Raw genomic sequence first — 19,458 nt, forward strand, 5'->3', positions numbered from 1 at the left:
CCTCATGTTTTAATCTATTTTGTGAAGTGCACCAGTCCCTTTTGCAGCAAAAGATCTTGCCTGATTTAATTTCATTTTCCTATGATGCCACACAACTAAGCAGCGCTTTAGATGTAGCTTAAAATACATCCATATGTGGGCCTCCAGTTAACCTAGATGCTTACAAAGCCATGACATCATCATCTGGTCTTTCTCAAATAGTTTAAAGGCATTTTGATCTTGCTAAATGTACACCTTTAACATTCAAGAAAAGTTAAAAATCTACCAAACAAATATCCTGTTAATTTAGTCAGAAAATATTTTGTCTGTTTCAAAGTAAGAAAAACAGTTATGTGTCTTTTTATACAGTACATGTAAACATCTGGTTTTAATTGATGCACGCTGCATCTTTTAACCATTAACTGTCATGTATAATCATTTTTACAGTTTCGCTGTATTCACAAAATACAGACAGATTTTTCTTCACAACTCGTACTATTTCAGCATTGACAACAAACAAATTTATTTCAGTTTAGCATACTTTTGTTATGGAAGGGAAACACAATGTTGCCCATCCATAGTTCTGGGTATCCTGTAAGCATTGTGAAACACGATCCACAAAAATAACTGAAGCAATAAAACAGCAATTATTTTCATCAGCTCCGCTTTTAATGTATAACAACAGTAAAAAGTGAATTTTTTTACTTGCAAAATAGGAGTGTTTTTATGTACAATATTTATACAGTTATATATTGTTTTTAAAAATGCAGTTTAAACATGACAAGTTATTGCACAACACATTTATAAATTATCGCTGTCAAACCACACATAAAACAGATGAATTCCATAATATTTTAACACTAAACATGAAATGTATTTAGTTATTTTTTTTCATATTTTTTATCTTACTTTTTACGTTAACACGAATCAAGGTCCTGTGAGGAGTGTAAAACCTCCCCTGAATACTGAACTGGTCAAATCAGCAGTGCAACAGAAGACTGAGTGTGCTTGTTAATGAAAACAGCCTGAAGCACTGAAAGGTCTTCATCTGGTATCATCACAATGGCCGAAACAATCAAAAGTAAAAGCCTGAATCACAGTGAGGTGCAGACAGACTTTTCTTCCTTCATGATGGTAAATGGCTGAAAGTTCAGAAATGGCACTGTAGCTACAGCAGCACTGAAACTAAAGCAGCTAGGTCAAATGTATACTGGAAAGCAAAATGAAAGCATTTGGCTTCTACAGTACCCCAAAAAAGTATTTGGCCCTTTACAGGTTTCTTCTTTTTTGCTTTTTGTCACACTTAAATGTTTTAATCACATTTTAACATTAGAAAAAGATAATCTATTTGAATGAAAAATGTAGTTTACAAAAGATGATTTTATTTATTAACAAAAAAAAGCTACCCACATCAACCAGACCCTATGTAAAAAACTAATTGCCCCTTAAAATTTACAAATGGTTGTGCAAGTGTGTTGATAACTCACTGTAAAAGCATGTCTTTTAGATTGTTGAGAAAATGTGTCCCACTCTTCTTTGCGAAGGTGGCTCAGATGGTAGGAGTTCGTCCTGTAACCGGAGGGTTCCAACCCCCCTCTGTCCGTCTCAGTCGTTGTGTACTTGGGCAAGACACCGGCCTTGCCTGCTGGTGATGGTCAGAGGGCCTAGTGGCGCCGATTGTATGGCAGCCTCACCTCAGTCAGTCTGACCCAGGGCAGCTATGACTACAGTGTAGCCTACCACTGTCAGTGTGTGAATGGGTAGATGACTGATTGTAAAGCGCTTTGAAGTCCTCGGACTTGATAAAGCGCTATATAAGTGCAGGCCATTTACCATTTTTCAGAATTGATTTAATGCACATATGCTGGAGGGTTGTCAGACATGAACAGCCTGTTTATTGCCACAGTGTCTCAATTGGATTTAATTGAAGGCTTTGACTAGGTCACTCCAAAACCTTAATTGTGTTCTAGTTTTTCAGCAATTCAGAGGTGGACTTGCTGGTGTGCTTGGAATCATTCTCCTGAATAACGCAAATGCACTCAAGCTTAAGGTCATGAACTGATGGAAGGACATTCTCCCTCAGGATTTTCTTCTTAAGACCATCCCCTGACCATCATATTACCACCATCATTTTGAATGCGAAAACTATGTTCTGTTTTTAAAATGATATGGCAGTCTCATGGCAGAATTAAAGGGATGAACACCCCCCAAAATGTTTTACTTTTGTCTTGCCTCTTACTAATCTGCATGGTCTCCCCTGCAAAAAAGATGTTAGTTGAGATATGCGAAATTGGCCATTGTGTTCTTTTTGGAAAGGAGTGCTTTTTGTCTTGGAACTCTCCCATTTATGCCATTTTTTATTTGTCTCGTTCTTATTTATAGAATAATAAACAATGACCTTAATTGGGGCAAGTGATGTATAGAACTGGACCTAATGTTTTGCTTCTTCATCTTTTAGTCTACTTTATGTTGTCAGAAAGGTTCTGTTTAAGTGATTTCATGATTCTAAAGGAAAGACAGGCCTGAGTGTGGCTAGTCAAAATGAACCAATAAACTGGGGGTAACTGTATTTTCCTAGGGTTGATTTTCAAAGTTATGTGATTTGTGTAATAAAAAAGCAAAAACAGATGAAACATGTAAAGGGGGAAATATTCTTTACATGGTACTGTGGTTTAAAACACAAAACATGCTGTGACACAAAAAACAGGCTTTAAAAGGATCAAAAGCTGATCCAAACACTGATTTAATTAATTAAATATTCACTCTGTTTACAAAATATAAGCACACCTGCTTTGCACTAATCTGCAGCTCCTCTCCCAAAAATCCTTTGCAACATTTTACCCACAATTAATTTCCACATCAAGTTAGAAACCATACTGGAAAAAATCAATAATGCATCAAGGCCTTTATCTGATCTAATCTGTCCAGGTTACTTGACATGCGATGCAGGTGTTCTTAATATCCTGTACACTGGGTGCATTTCAAGTATTACGCTTCATGTAAACAATAACTGATGAGAAGGGAAGGGTGGGGAGAAGGTGCTTGTGGTCCAAAGTTAGGCGAATCTGATCCACGATCACGCTTAAAACATCATTAATCATGCTTTCTGCAACAGTTCAATTCAGCCTCCACTTATCTTTGAATGGCTGAATTAGTGCTCTATAGATCATTATAAAAATGTCCTATCTCAAATGAGATCTCTTCCTTATAATGTCTTGTTTTATTAATAGCCTCGACAGGAGCAGTTAAGTAACATGAATCATGAGATGCAGTATATTTGGTACTAAAAGCCAGGAAGTGGGCTCAAAATATCTCCAAATATATATTAAAAACTGGAGCATGAAGATGTTTTTGAGTTGGGTTATGAAACAGCTGAGACTCTTACCTTGTCAGTGAGAGATTTTACTGTTTCAGAGTCTAGAAATGCAGACAATCATCACTAAGTAAAGCATAACACTGTCTTTTAAAAGCCCATAGCAAAGGCTTAATAACACAAAGTTACACATCTCTGCTCAGAATGGCTACAAATAGCAATGTCACTCCAAGTCAGTCATATGAATAAGTGTCCTTCAACTTAGACGTATAAAACGTACTTTGAGTCACGTCTCCACAGACATGTTGTCCCATTAAATTGGCTCCTGTCTTCGTTGAGCTACTCCATTGGCTTTAGTGTTGAGTCATTCTCTTATTAAGTACTGTTCTCTTCAAAGCTCACGCTGGTGTCTCACATACATTTAGTATTAGACCCAACTACAAAGATGAACCATTTTCCCCAATGGTTAGAAATTGGCAGTAAATTCTGCAACTGATCATGGCCTAAATCCCTTTTCTCTTCATCTGAGTGCTTTAGAAGTTGAGTGTTTTCTTGTTGGAGTTTCTTCGAAGAAAAAAATGACACTGGTTTTAGAAGTCTTTGCTTTGGGATCCTCCGCTGTGTGATGTGTGGTTTGGTTTGTTCATTTCTTTTTAAGTGTGTGTGTGTGTGTGTGTGTTTACACTGTAAGTTGGGCAAATCTGCAGTCTCTGTGTATACTGTATCAGTACATGTGATTATGACCACAGATGCACATATGGGAGTGCTGATGTCCACATCTGAGAAGCATGTGTGTTGAATGTTTAAAACTCCTCCATTACACTGCAATGTGTCGTGTTATACCTTACAGTTTGGACATACCACATGTCCATTTTTCTTGGGAATGTTTTATATTTTGGTGTGTATATCTCAGCTCTCTGAGGACATGGCAAAGATGATCTGCTCCACTTTATATGCCAGCTTCTGCTTCTGGGCTTGTTCGTCTTGCTCCAGTGTCTCAATGATCTAGAACACAAAAACACAAGTCACATAGATGGAATAACATGGAATATGCATCTGAAATTGATGGGATATTCACTTGAAGGAATTACTTTTATATCCCTTCTATCCCTTGAATATTAAGATGTCAACATTCAAAAGATTAAAGGTACAAAAAATTCAGATACAATTATCATCACAGTATCTATGTTCAGGCGTGCAAACCAATATAATACTCACTTTACCTTTTTTCCCCCCAATGAAAAAAACAAAGTTTTATTTGAAAAATTTCATTAAAATCCACAAGGCTTCAAAGTTTAGTTTCCTTTGTAGTGTGATTTTCGATGTGAATGTTATTGGAGTGAATTTTGACCTCTAAGGTAACCATACCATAGACATTTGTTGCATTAATAATTTCACTACAATATTGACAATCAATTTATACACAGTACTTGTGTGCACATTATTATGTAGGAGAAAGCTCAAAAGAATGTGTTCTGATCAGGCTCATTTGTCAGATTGAAAATAACAAACTTCAGGCAGGTATAAAACATACTTTGATTAAGCCCACATTTCTGTAATAAAATTGTTTATATTCATTGGTCTGATTTAAATTCTAAACTTCTAGAAATTAAATGTCGTGTTTCCAATAGCTAGCAACTGCACAGTTGTCTCTGGGATATTCACCTTTCACATTTACTTCCTTGTCCGGTATTATCAACTTGTGATGGGAAATATTTGGCTCCTCAGATGCTAAATGATTCAGCTAGAGCAGGTACAGCTTTTTTCTAAATCTGAGGCCTGCTCTGACTGGAAACAACACTATGTAAGCCAAATGAATCAGCAAAAACACCAAAGGTTCGAAGTTGTAAACCACAATTAATTACAAAAACAAAATGTTGGAAGCTGCAGAGAAATAGAACTGGGTAAAAACTCTACAGTTCCACAACAGTAAGCAACACAGGATGATCCCCTCTTGATATAAAATATGATTATTGCATAAATCAAAAGAGCAAATCGTACTTTCAGACAAACAACTTTCTGAATAGCATTTCCACTTTGTGATGTGTTGACAGGCCTCACCTCTTGGCTGTACTTGTTGACGTAAGCGTAGATCTCATGCAGGGCACTGAGCACGTTGAACTCACTGGAGTGGAGGCGAGCCTGTTCAGCCAGATAGGCATTCATATCCTGATCACTGATGGCAGGTAGGCGGTTGATGTCAGCATAGTACCTGAGAGGACAATCACACACACACAAGTCAGTTTCAAGGACACAGCAATGCATGCTGGAGCTTTTCTCCTCAGTTTGATTCAGACCAATGTTGTGAAAACCGAAGAACGTTCGGTGATAAAGAAACCTATACATAAAAGTGTTTGAGCAGAAAACCTTGTGTCACTCAGAGGTCTGGTCTTTCAGTAATATGAACTCTGAATTAAAAGAAACTCACATTTTCTATACAGAACATGCAAGATAGATAACCTTATTTTGTACGATTTTAAAGACTACTTTGTATTAGTCTGCGATTATTTGATTTCCATTCATTGTTACAATTCAGAAGTTAAACAAGAAATAATTATAGGGCAAATATACTATATGAAGTGTCTCTTGCATCTAACTTAGGAATTATTTGTACTTGAAGTTGCAGCCAGAATCATGAAAATGTCTCTTGATTCTAAACAGTAAATAAATACATTTGTAGATTTAGAGAAAAACTGGTTGTGCATGTCAACATTTTAATGATTTCAGCAGTTCAAACTACTTAGTTTGACTAAATTGCTAATTTACATCCACCTAATAATATTCACATTTGTTCTAAAATGAAGGCCTATTGCAACTGGTCAGTTAGCAGTATTAAGGAATACAGGACAAGATGTTAAAAAGTTACGGTTTAAAAAAAAACCATAAATGTTTCCGTCATACTGTACCTACCTAATGTTTAAGGTCCTTTTAATGATGAGAAGTGCCAGAGTGACTTTATTTCACTATATGGAGCAGCGGTGTCACTGCCTTTTGCCACAAGGGCCCAAAAAAGCTGTGAAGCAACAAAAATCACCTTTTTTCTCATTAAAAACCCTACAATGATTAGAATGTGATTCTTTTTGTTGTTTTATCTGCTCAGCAACAAAAAACATGCAATATTCCAATAAATGAAAAAGTCAGATTTTCAGTGAAAAAGGATCTCTAAATTATTGAAATATCTGAAACATAAAAATGGTTTTGCACATTTTATTAATGTGAGAAATACATACATTTTTCTATTTGGTAGGGGGGTCGGTTTGTATTGTTTTAATCTTTTCTAAGCAACAAGAATGGGAAATGAGTCACTCATTTCCAATTCTTCATTTGCTATTCTTTGTTAGGTTTTATGAATTTGTGCAGCCAAAACTGGTTTGTTTGTTACTCTATTTATTATAAGGCGAAATAAAAGCCACAAAACATAGTTGATAAAGGATAGATACTTCTTTTGTGCCTAATATTTTCCATTCAAAAAGAATCTAATGTGTCACTGAAAAATGTTTTTTTTAAGTGTTCATGCACATCAACCTCCTGTGCTGGCAGGTCATATTTCTTCTTATTGGATTGCAGTTTGGGGCTTCACAATATCATTCCAAGGGCTGCAAATGGCCCCCGAAGCGGCACTTTGGGCACCTCTGATATGGAGCATATAGTAGAGCTTCACTGCCCCTCCCCCACCTGGTTCTGCGTATTGCCAGTGGCTGGGCTGAAAGAGGGCTACTACACCTCTTCCGTACTTACAACAAAGACAAATTTGGTTATGACGAAGTATTTCCAGTCGCATAATAACATTAGTGTTGTGAATCGCACCGCCATTATTCTAAATAAAGTTGCACTGTTTTAAAACTACAATTTGTGATCCAGGAGGTGTATGCCTGTTGAGCAGCTGACTAAAGGCTGGATAACTAAGCAGATAGCTCAACTAACTAAACGACTAATATTATTTTGTTTTACTTGTGTTACTCTACAAGGAGCATAATCATAAAAAAATATAATATTCTGTGCAATAGGTATGTTTAATCACTAAACTACAACTAAATTTACCTGTTGTCCATACTCTATTTATGCTTATGTGTATGCAACAATCAAAATGACAACAGACAGAATAGATAACATTGTAACTGTTCTAATTAATAAGTTAGATTATTTAAGGAGCTGTAGGAAAAAATTGTTTATTTTCTGTTTACGATAAAAGCAAGTAGACCATGTTGTACATTTGTTTTAAATTTATCCTACCTTGAGAATCTCATGCTTAATTGCGTCACAAACAATGACATTGCTTTTTATTTGTCTTGAAGTAACATTCTCAAACCCACATCAATACTCACCTTTCCACCCAGCTTTTATAGTGCGGTATGTCCTTGGCATAGAGCAGTTTGGTGGAGGGCGAGTCTTTACCCAAACGGTGTTCAGACGTTGAACAAGAGTCCATAAAGGTCTGCGCCACTACAGACAGGCAGGCGTCCGTGATGCTGCTTTTGTGGATGTCAAACACAAACTGGGGGTTCTTGATTACATTCACCCAGAACCGCAGCGGGAGGCTGGGAGAGATATTGACAGAATAAAATGACAGAAATAGAGTAAACACTGCAAGATAAGTTTGCAAAGAGAAATTAAACACCACCCAAACATCAAAAGCACCTTTTGAATTTGAGTTTAATTAATCCTGTGTTGACTTTTATGTTTGACTTCAGTTATGTTAGCTAGATGTATATTTAAACTGTGGTAAAATCCCACGGCTGCAAGATATTTTCCGAGAACAGCATAAAACTGGGGAAATCATTGAAGCATAAGGTAATTAATAAATTCTTATTAAAATAGGAGATTCGAAAATCCCAATTAACAGTATTAGGAACTGAATAAATTAAGAATGGAGGTTTAAATGTGCTCTAAAGGCAGACAGTGTTAATTATAAGTCTTGGTTTAGGAAAGATTGGTGTTTTTTGTCGACCAATCAGAATCAACGAAATGTCAGAAAAACTTTAAACAAGCCCTGCTATGAATTGGCGACCTGTTCAGGGTGTACCCTGCCTCTTGCCCGTAGACTGCTGGAGATAGGCACCAGCCCCCCCCACTATGGAAGAAGCGGTATAGAAGATGAATGAATGAATGAACATTTTAAACACATATCACATTTTGTAACTAATCAGCATTAATTAAAGTCATCACCATAATAATGTTTACAAACTTGTAGTATTATTTTTGACAATATTAGACTAATTTGTGTTGTGCAGCTGTTCTGACACTTAGCAGACAAATTCTGGTCATTATTCCTTGCAACACAGAGCTGTTATTCTCCAATAAAATGCTATTTTAAGATGTTTGAAAGACCTTTCCAAAGGTCTGGGTTTTGTCCAAATAATATTATGGCTTCAAACTGATAAAAAGATAAATTAGACTTACAACTTACTGCTGTAAATCAAACTGATGGACAAACACACCATCTTCATCCACATTCAGCAAAACATTAGGAACTGTGAGTTGCTGGGACCATTGCATTTGGTAACACGCTGAATTACTAGTTCATCAATGTGCCAGTGTAACAAAACATCTACTGTACCATGGATTATGAGTAAAAGTGCTATATTTCTAGATTTTATATATTATCTTTGAAAAAGTTGGAAGACTTTCTTACCAGTTGCTCTTCCATGTGTGGCGAACGTCCATGTCATGGATGCCGTGTCTGTCGGCCTGCTCATCGAGGAAGTCAAACATGTATTTGATGGCGAGAGGAAGAGCAGTGCCTCGACACACGGTGCTGAACAAAGTCTCAAACAGGTCGTCTACAAACTTCTGTAACGTGCCCTGGAGAAAACATCAGGAGAAACTTAAGTTTTATTTGCATGTATTATCATGTTTTTCTACGGGATACGGTGCACAATAACTTCAGATTCACATAAGGATCAGAAAAGCAAAGTAACAGAAAACATAGTTAATGCTAAAAAAAAAAAAAAATCAAAATCCATTTCAGTTTGCCGTTGCCACAGTTACCATGCTATCACAACAGATCATATAATTGCTATATTGGTCTACAGCACAAAATGTTGCCCAATAAATGGCCTTAAAATTGTACACTGTGTTTTTGCTGCACAAGGCTTACATCCTGTTAGTTGAAGATGTGGGTGTTCACTGTCTCACTATATCATGACGCTGATGGTCAGCATGTAACTGTTGCCTTAAAAAATCATTTGGTTTCATCCAACTTAAACTGTGGTAAGTTTAGCATTGTTGATTTGGCCAAAACCACCAATAGGTGTAAAGGAGGATGGGATGGGCAGTAAATTCTATTACAATATCGTCTGATATTTATTGCTATGGTGATACAAGTGATTAGGAATATTTTTTTTACTATTTCACACATCTAGAGCAGGGACAGAAAATATAATTTTTGCACAAGGGTCACATTAACTATGAATGTTTTCAAAAAATACTGTTTATCCAATAATAAACTCTTAAATTGTTTTGTATCGGCCGGGCACCTTTGTTGCTAGCAGCCTCGTCAGGTAGATCTCGGACACCATCTTGCTTCCACGCTCGCCCTCCTTCTGGTCACCGTGGTCATGGTTCTTGACTAAATGCCAAATTTTGACACCACTCTCCAGGTCAGGAGTGAGCATAGGCACACGGGAGTGAGGGCTGTCAGGGCTGGTGGGGGTGGAGCGGAATGGGACGTCCATACCTAGGTTGATAAATATGATATACAAACAAAAAAACATGATCTAAGATGATATAGATGCAAACAAATGTTTGTGTAATTATTTTGTCAAAGACTCAAATGTTTGTTTAATAGATATGAATTTAAGGCAGAGTGTGTTAATTGTAATGTGTAGCTAAGCAGGTGGGACATGTGTTTAGACTGTATAATCAGCTGCACTCACAACTTCATTTGTTGTCATAGTAATGCACCAAAGAAAGTGCCCCTACCCTGCTGGTTATATTGCTTGTTATTACAGTAAAAGCTAAAGAAAATAAATGAATAAATAAATTCTATGCCTACTTTTAAATTGTACAAAAAAATAAAATATCATCTTAATGTCTATCAAATCTGCAAAAACTAACTGTTACTGTCTTTTAAAAAACAGTGCTGCTGTCAGCTGGATGAATATGAGGTAGCTGTATTTGTTTTACGTTGCTGACCGTATCTGCTGATACTGCGTGGGAAGCTGGCAGATGAGGGAATGATGAAAGAGGACATCTGTTTGGGCACCAAGGCCACGACACAGCGATCAGATACCTGAGAGACAAAGGTGTAGCTTCATGAAGTTTTGCCTTGCGAATACTGATCAAAAGCAGCTATGAAAGAATTAAAGTGACATCAGAGCTACAAGACCAAGGACCTGTTTTCTTCACAATCATGATTCAGAGGAGTAAATGCTGTAGCCCTCTGTGGGAGGACTGGCCTTCAGTAACAATGATAATGACCACATTAACACATTAATGGGGGAAGCTATCAAAGAGACCAAATACTGTATATTAAATACCTTTATAAGTACAATTGCAAAAAATTCTAACTTATACAATACTGCCACTAATACACTGCTCTGCAGTCTGACTGAGCTGGGCAAAAAGTAAAGTTCCTTTAAGTCTAAAATAAAGTATTAAAGCAGGCCTTTGTCCATTTAAACTTAAAATTGTTGTACTGAGTGCTAATTTAGCTACATCCTTTAAGTAAACTAACAAAATAACAAGACTGATATTGAATTTGTTTGTGTATGCAAGAAAATTCCTGGAAATGCCTAAAATGTCAATTGCTAAAACACTATTCTGCATGCGTGACAGAATTAGCTCACACCACAGATATCTTAGGAACAGGACAAACATTTTTACAACCCACATAAGTAATTTTCCCTTCTCTCTCTTCAGTATGCACTTTTTCTTCCAAGGGTTTCAAAGGTTTTACTGTTTTTGTTTGTCTGCATTACAATAAATGACTGAAAATGTCAGCTGTGTGAAGATGCCCAAAAGTAAGTCATGCCGTTGACAAAGAAGAATGACGTGGCATTTGAAGTCAGTAAGCTGTGTATTTAGATTTAAGACAGACATGTCCATGTTCCTATGACTAATGGGTTGTTTTACCTGTTTTGAATTGTCTCAGATTGCTTAGAATTTGATGTTGTTGCACTTGCAGATAAAATTCTTAAACTCGCACTGCAAATTTGGTATATTGGTAAAATGTACAAAAATCAAATAAGAACTAATAATACAAGGGATTTCTCCAAATTAAAACAAACTCCCAGTTTTAATGCCTGCTGCATTCTTAACATGTATCAACTGCTTTATGATAAGAATCTTTAGTAGGTTATCATTTTGCTGGTATAACCTGCTGCTAACGTGATGTACTATAACCAGCTGCTGAGGAATCTAAGCCCACGTATTTTATCCCAGGATTTTCTGATACTTTACTGAATCCATCTTGCCCTCCACACGGTGCAGATTTTTGCACCTCAGGAAACCTGCCTCGGAGCATCACTGACCCTCAGCTGTTCTTTACTGTATGCATGTTGTTCTTTTGAGCATGCGCTTCAGTCTTTCTCCTCTAGACGTGTCGCCGATCCATTGACCTGAATAATTCTAGTTTTGATTCACTGCTCCACAGAACAAATCCCTAGCCTCTTTGACTTATTTTTATAGTTGTGAGGAAACTGAAGCTGACTTGTCTTGTGCTTTTTGAGGCAGCAGTGGTGCATGCCTTGGAGTTCAGACATGGAGCTCTTCTGTGGAAACAGAAGCCTCAGTGGCTGTTGCCACCGAGTCTTGCTGCACATCTATTTTGCAGTCAGTTGAGGATTTTTAACCACCTGTCTCCTCAGGAATCTGGTGACAGCCATTGAGAGCTTCTTGTTCTGCAATGTCCAGATGATGTACCCACTACTCCTTAAACTTGCAATCTCTGCTTCCAACTGTGTTTCTCGGAACAGTCAGGGCCAATGTTATCTTTCTGTATTCTTTTATTTCCTTTCAGAAGGCAGTGATCTATCTTTTGAACTTTGTAGACAATTCTCTTTTCTTGGCCTTATTTCTAACTTGCAATGAAAGGTACCATCTGCAGTAGTTATTTAACGTAGGATTTAATTTTGAATTTGAAAAAAATAAATTACAGATATTCTTTTTTATTATTTATGCTTTTTCTTGTGTAATGCATTTATTTTAAACACCTGAACCTAATTTGCAGTGCATGTTGAACAACTTTAAGTGCATAAAACAAATGTCACCTTAAACTGGTGGGGCTTTTGATGAGCATTGTTTCCTGTTCTTCTGACATCTTATAGATTTAGGAACTGAATGGTTCGTCATAAAAGATAATTAGGAGAAAATTACAACATTTCTTTTGTACTGTTGGCATTAACTTTATCTCCACACCTGATAGTGCATGAGTGTGTTGAGTCTCTTCCAGTCGCCTTCTATCTTGGTTGTGATGTCCTCATCCTGCAGGACCACACGAGCTGTTCTGCCCTGCCGCCACTCTGTTGGAAAATACATTTAAAGGCAATGAACTGCAGTTATTTTTTGTAATGTTTAGAGAATATCTCAAATGTCTGATACATATGTTCCCACTGTCTGACATAGATTTTTAGCTTGCACTACCCCTGAGGTTATATTATCATTCTGCGTTATGTTTATTCTTTAAAAATGTGCAAGCTTTAGCAGGCAAAATGTCAACAATACTGCCTCTTGTCCTTGACAATAACATGATGGTATACTGTGAATTAAATGAAATGACACTGTATCTTGCCTTCAGCTACCATGAGCGATGAGACACATCCTCCCTAAATCCCTAACCTGTAAAAGCCCCTGAAGGTGTAAAACTACATGCCCAGAGCACTATCTGGCGCTACCAAGAGGGTGTTTTATTTACTCCATGTGAAGGTGCATGCCACCTGAATTTGTGCCGCATCACTTAGTATCAGATGACATACCGTGGGTGTAAGCCTACATGGAGTAGTTCTGTCAAAAAGGTTTAATGTCACTGTTGGAGTGTTACTGTGATTGCAACTGCAAGCAGGTATGGGGAGGGTGCAGAAACAAAGGAGGAGCCCTTTGCTGATGTCAAACATCCTCTGTAATTTATTTTAACATGATCACTGTCAGGTGAATCTTTGACATTATTCCAACAGGTTGTGCTGCAGTTGATTTTCATTCCAAATATAATGTATGAGACAGTTACTATTATTAAAAGACTCTCTCACACTCACCTAAGTCCATATCTGTAGCTCGTGGTCGTGAAGAGTATGGCATATTTTTGTATACAGCATCCAGGATCTTTTCCTTCACCTGGGTAATGGTGTCACAGTTAAGCACCTTGACTGGGATCTCTGGACTGTTCTCATTGTCAGGGTTCACACAACTCAACGTCTGGAGATCCAGGACAGAGAGAGAGAGACAGAGAGAGAGAGAGACAGAGAGGTGTTGCTTGAGAGGTCCTTTCATTACCTGCTCTTCACCAAAATGTCCTGGTGAAGAGCATCTTGGCTTGAAATGTAATTTCACACCTCCAGGATGTGACTGTGCAGCTCTGGCAGCAGCATTAAACAAGTAATGAGACAGAGCCTCTCACAGTCTCCGACACAGCGATCAGAGAGGTGTCATCTTGTCGCTCGCTGGCTCTGCTCTGCAGCTGAAGCCAGAGGGGAAGCTGATTCTGATGGGCTGCTAGAGGAGCCCAGCCAGCTCCGTTTGAATGGAAATGTAAAGGACAGAGACATGCAATTGGCCCAACCGCTTGACTTTAGTGATTAGCATAGACAGAATTAGCAATTTGGCAGAGTCTGTACTCCTAATTATGGGTATTCTGCTGGTGTGGTTGGTTAATTGTTCTTAGAGGAACATGCTTTCTACAGATCAGTGTTCTTCTGAATGATAATCCTCATTTCAGATCAGTCAGGAATTGTTTGTTTATGCTAACACTCTAATTTGTAGGGCACAAATTAATAGTAAAAAAAACTATGCATTTATTAACCATATTGGTTTTTATTGTCTAGTTTTTTCTGTATTCTATTGTCATGAATGTTATACATCATCACAGTGCCCGCCACATTTTGTAGCCTACATGGTAAATATATGAACAATTACTTGAGAATAAACTGCTTTTGATATGGCCATAGAAGAATATTTAGTGTGTGGTGAACCATTTCTTTGTTGATTTAGCAATGTTTTTAATGATTATCCTCCCGAAAGATACAGTGATGACCCATTTTCAGCATAACTGATCCTCCACCATACTTAACAATGATCATGACTCGCATTTTACAATATTCATCCTTTTTTTACACCACATACATCTGGTGTGTTTTCTGCTGAAAAATCAATATTTGTCTCATCTGACCAAAAACCTTGAATTTAGCCCAGAAACCCAGTAGGGTTAAGTAAACTCCACATGTTTTTGTTTGCGATAATAGGACAGCTTGTTCCTGGCAGCGCTCCCACGTTCTGACTTATGAACATCAGCACACATCTGTTTTACTCAAATGACATGTTTGCTTGTGTTACACACCTTGAAGAGTGGCAAAGAAAAATACGCATGTGTGTGTGTATGTGTGTGCCATGTCTTTTTTATAACTGAGAGAAACAAGAAATCGTGGATTACTGGTTAAAGCTCCTGGGTATACTGATCAACTTGTACCCAAGTTTAAACAAAGGCTTTTCTTACATTTTTCAGTGTATCATGATACCACAATAAAGGACTAATTAAAGGCTTTTAAATGTAGAGGGCTGCATGATATTAAAGTCAGAAGGTCTCGGTTTGAGAGCATTTTAAATATATTGTTCTTTATAAACAAAATAAAGGGTTTTGTTTTGGAAGATCTGGTTTCAGTTCATTTGTCTTTATGCTTAAATAATATATCAAAATGTGTATTGAGACTGTGGTTGTTTATAGAGCCCAAAACACCTTTTGCAAGTGCATTTTACATTTTTTACTAATTTATCATCTGTAGAGATCATTTCATTGAAAACTACTTCTGAAACTGTGAGGATCTTTGCCAACAGCACATAAAAATGTTTGCAGACAAATTGAGCATTTTTTTCTTTATAAATGTCTTCATGACTCACCAGAGTCTTGTATTCAATCTGCTGCCGGATGAGTTTGTCTTCACTGAGGGAATAGCGTGCCTCCCCTGTGATAGAGTCTATGGGTCCCTTCTCCATTTGCTGTTTGATGGCACAGAACAGCATGAAAAGGGGCTCGCCAGCGCACTCCTTTGTTTTGGTCGGAAACCAAGGAATTTGATTGTAAGGTGGGAGAAAGGAGAGAAAGAAGGGATGGGAAAGAAAAACAGATCTCTAAGTGGCAGTAGATGAGATGAGACCTGCTAATTTGAACATCATGAATCAGACAAAGGAGTGGCAAAACTAGAGATGTTCAACCTCATAGGTAACATAACCCCTTCCATGGTGCGGAAAAGCACATCAATATCAGACATTTAAAATCTCTGTAATAGGAATCCAGAGGAGTCTATTTAAAAAAAATCAACACAAACCATATTGAAGAGCACATACTACATCACAGTGACACCTGTAGCAAAAAGAACAGAGAATGACTTCGTTTTACCTTGAGAAATTTGTGAAGCAAGAATGCAAACCAATTTGTCAGCATCTTCTCTGCCACTGACTCTGTTCTGCAAGATGAGAAAGAGACCTTCATTTATTATCAGGAGACATCCCACATGGAGCCGGAGTGCTCAGATTGCATTTTCATAATTTTAAGTCTGCTAGAGTTGAGACTAGAAGACCTAGAACAGTGGAACGGCACTGAGCCATTTGGCCTCAATGGAAACATACTTCCTTGTAACGTCAGGTAAGTACTGCCAGTGCATAACACTTTTAGGATATGACATAATTGTGCAGACTAAATGTTTACTTAAGATGTCTCACAATTAGCTGCTTTAACATAAGCTAGCCAGAACCATGTTTTAATCAACATCACATTTGATGCTTGCCACATAGTAGCCACCTTTCTCGTTCCCCACCACTTTTTGGGCCTTACCTGCATTACAACCTTAACCTGCAGCAGCTCAACTGTTGGTGGGATCCTGTTTAACTTTTTGAGTGTTTGCAGAAGAGAGGTAGGTTTGGGCAAACAACTTCTACTGGCTCCCATTTGAACTCATCCTTATATATAATGAGAGTGAGCACAAGGTTTCTCCCCACAAAAGTCTCATGAAACATTCAGCAGGCTGGTCTCAGCACAGCAAAAACACAATCGGCAGATAACTTGAGGTGGAAGAGGAGAGGTGACGGGGAACGAGACGTTAGCTACAGCTGAATGTTTCATGAGGGGGCATACAGAAGATAAGTCAGACTGACAACAACTCTGTTGCCGTTGCACTCACTCTTCCCCATTATGGTCTCTTCCTCTGCCAGTCCCTCCCACTCTCTATCACATTTAACGCTCCTGTCTTTCACCTGTCTGCTTAGTTACCCTGTTCCTCAGACTCGCAACAAAATAAAGCTGAAGAGAGGTGGGCTTTCCTCCACTGGCCTGATTACTCAGCCATCAGGAGGGTGGAAACTGGGCTGGAAAGAACAATGCACTGAGGATTTATCTATGCTATAAGATAAGCAGTGCTCATCAAGACAGGTTGGGGTTCTGTCAGAAATGTTTTCTACTTTATTTCCCGTCATTACAGTGGAACGTGTACAGTTCTACTGGAAAATAACACACAATCCAGGGTGAACTTTCTTCCAGATGTGAACCATAATATCTTTACAATTTTGCAAGTAAAGTCGTGTGAACTCCATGATTTACTTTCAAAATAAGAACAGATCACATGAAGAATCAGCTGCAACCTGTAGAGAATAAGAAATAAATTCTGGTGGTACGCACTTTGGATTTAAACTTAAAACTACATTACGGCCTGTCTGGAGGTCACTCCAAGCCACCTCCAAGAAATAAATTCAGTAAAAGAAAGTTCTTATTCAGGCCAGTGGCTGCCCCACAGTTCAAAACTTTAGGAGAATACAACCTTGCTAGTTGTATTACAGAGCTGTTTATCTGAACACCTTAAACAACGTGAACATTTCTTTTAAATCGGACTGAAAAAAACAACTTTTATAAAACAATGGCAATATTATTTTGGATAAATTTGAAATGTAGAACGCTTTTAAATAATTCATACCAAACTGTAAATTTAAATACTCATTACTGACTGTATTAAGCATTGAATGTGTTTTATTCAATGGTGTGATTACATAATTGGAGTAACAAGCAGATGTACTGAATGAATGTGGAAACTATGTCAGTAAAGAGATCCTTATTAGGGTACAATGACAGGACGTTGTCATATCTGGCGCTTAAAAGATGTTTTCTGATGCACAAAGGGAAACATGTTTCAGACGTAGATAGGCTAATCATGTGAATCAGTCTCACTTTTCCTCAACATGCATCTGATGATTCAAACTCCCAACTGACTGATCCGCCTTCAGAATTTAAGTCTTATGAGGAACTGACAGGTGGAAAGTGAAGACACCACATCTCAGTTACCTGGCAGTTCATACCGAGAAGTGGAGCTGATCATCCAGCTCCCCAGTTTGGCTGTGTTGAATGTTGCATTTGTTAGCCTTGTATGTGTTGTGTTTGTTCTGTGCAGTTTGTGTAAGACTCTATATCTTCCACTCACCCCTGAGAGAATGTTTCATAAAAAGCTCACAATCTTATTTTGGTTCATTTTCAGTCCGGAAAGCTTTAAAATAATTCATACCTAACTGGTCAATCGGACCAATTCGGATCAATTCGGACCTAAAGTAAGGAGCTCTGGTTTGTTGTGCTGAGGCTATTATCTGCTGCTAGTACAGTTGGCTGATTTCCAAATATGCCTCTGATCACTGCACCACATCTCATTTTTTTCTTTTCTCTTAAAATAAGAGTGAGGTATTAGAAGTCAGAATCAGACCATAACAGTTCATTTCCTCTTGCTTCTGAGAACCTGATAAGCTCCTTGTAATTCTTGCACTTTTAATCAATTAGTTATTAGTGCTTTGAATGCTTGTTGTCTGGTTATTAAATCTTTCTTAGCTTATAATAGTGTTTCTTTCTTAGATGTTTGCTCATTGTGTTTGTTTTGTCTAGTTAATCAAGAAGTCAGTAGATATTGGTTGAATGAAAATAAATTTGATTATCCAATTTACTGATTCTAAGCTCTCATCACTTTCTACATTTCTAATTAAAATCGTAATGTTTGCGTAGAGTTTATATAAATTATGTATTGAGAGGAATATACACACTCATTCTGATTCTTTTTAGTGTAATAGAGATAGCTCAGTGATTGTGAATATTTAGCCTTCATACTGCTTTGTGAACTTTATTACAGTTGACAGAACGAAGAATGTTTTTTTGGGGCAACTTTTATCGATGGTGGATTATACCTCCTGAGGAGTAGTTTGGGATGGTTCTTGCTCTCCAGATTGCGCTCTATAAGGTCCGAGAGCAGGTGTTTGAGGATGTCTGTGGCATACTCCAAACGTCCTTGCAGAGAGGTCATGATGAGCGAAGCAACGTAGCCACGGTCACGCATTGAGAAGGAGCGCTGCGTCTCTAGTGTGCGGATGAATGTCAGCAGGAAAACCTTGTTATTCACCAGCTGAGCAAACTGCTTCAAGGCTTTCTCCACATTCGCCTGTCCACTCCCAGGAACCTGCACGCATCATGCATAGTTGAACACACACAAATACGCTTATTCTCACTAGATGGTTCTTGCTAAGTGATGACTCAGGATGCCAAAAAACAAAAGGAAACTGACACAACAGTTCTCATAGAACACCCTAAAAACCAGAACAACTGATGTGTCTACAGTCTTTGCATTGTTGTGTAATAATCTTGGAGAGGTCCTGACTCAAAATAGGGGTCATATTTTTCTTTCAAAATGTTTAAATTCAAATTTCTTGCACTAATTAAGGGCCTTTGCTTTGAAGAAAATCTTTCATTAGCTTTCATTAGTCTTTGAGAATACATGTCATTGTGAACATAATAATGGCTGATTAATGCAACTCTAACTTGAATAACTAACTAATTTTGACCTTGCTTGAGTTTTCCCACAAAATAATATGTAGCATTTAATTTGTCATCAGGCTTCATTCAAAAATGGGTATCAAGTGCTCCTACATTAAACACCTAAGGTGTTGATGACAATAAAATAGTCAGAAAAGAAACATTTTTCAACAAATTAGTATCACTA

At 37.7% G+C, this 19,458-nt stretch overlaps 1 protein-coding gene across 1 annotated transcript in view; it reads right to left on the reverse strand.

The window, feature by feature from the left end:
- Nucleotides 1-626: 626 nt before the first annotated feature.
- The window catches only part of LOC124857321 (plexin-A2-like), a 103,223-nt gene continuing 84,391 nt past the window's right edge, over nucleotides 627-19,458 (reverse strand). The window contains exons 22-32 of the mRNA XM_047348536.1: nucleotides 18,650-18,918; nucleotides 15,837-15,903; nucleotides 15,338-15,484; nucleotides 13,483-13,642; nucleotides 12,650-12,753; nucleotides 10,427-10,523; nucleotides 9,769-9,968; nucleotides 8,925-9,094; nucleotides 7,618-7,830; nucleotides 5,354-5,504; nucleotides 627-4,297 (exon numbers count right to left, since the gene is read on the reverse strand). Of these exons, the coding sequence (XP_047204492.1) occupies nucleotides 4,202-4,297; nucleotides 5,354-5,504; nucleotides 7,618-7,830; nucleotides 8,925-9,094; nucleotides 9,769-9,968; nucleotides 10,427-10,523; nucleotides 12,650-12,753; nucleotides 13,483-13,642; nucleotides 15,338-15,484; nucleotides 15,837-15,903; nucleotides 18,650-18,918 (1,674 nt within the window). The 3' untranslated portion in view covers nucleotides 627-4,201. The remainder of the gene's footprint in view (nucleotides 4,298-5,353; nucleotides 5,505-7,617; nucleotides 7,831-8,924; nucleotides 9,095-9,768; nucleotides 9,969-10,426; nucleotides 10,524-12,649; nucleotides 12,754-13,482; nucleotides 13,643-15,337; nucleotides 15,485-15,836; nucleotides 15,904-18,649; nucleotides 18,919-19,458) is intronic.

Source organism: Girardinichthys multiradiatus, chromosome 20 (genome assembly GCF_021462225.1).
Source record: "Girardinichthys multiradiatus isolate DD_20200921_A chromosome 20, DD_fGirMul_XY1, whole genome shotgun sequence".
In the NCBI taxonomy this organism is placed as follows: domain Eukaryota; kingdom Metazoa; phylum Chordata; class Actinopteri; order Cyprinodontiformes; family Goodeidae; genus Girardinichthys; species Girardinichthys multiradiatus.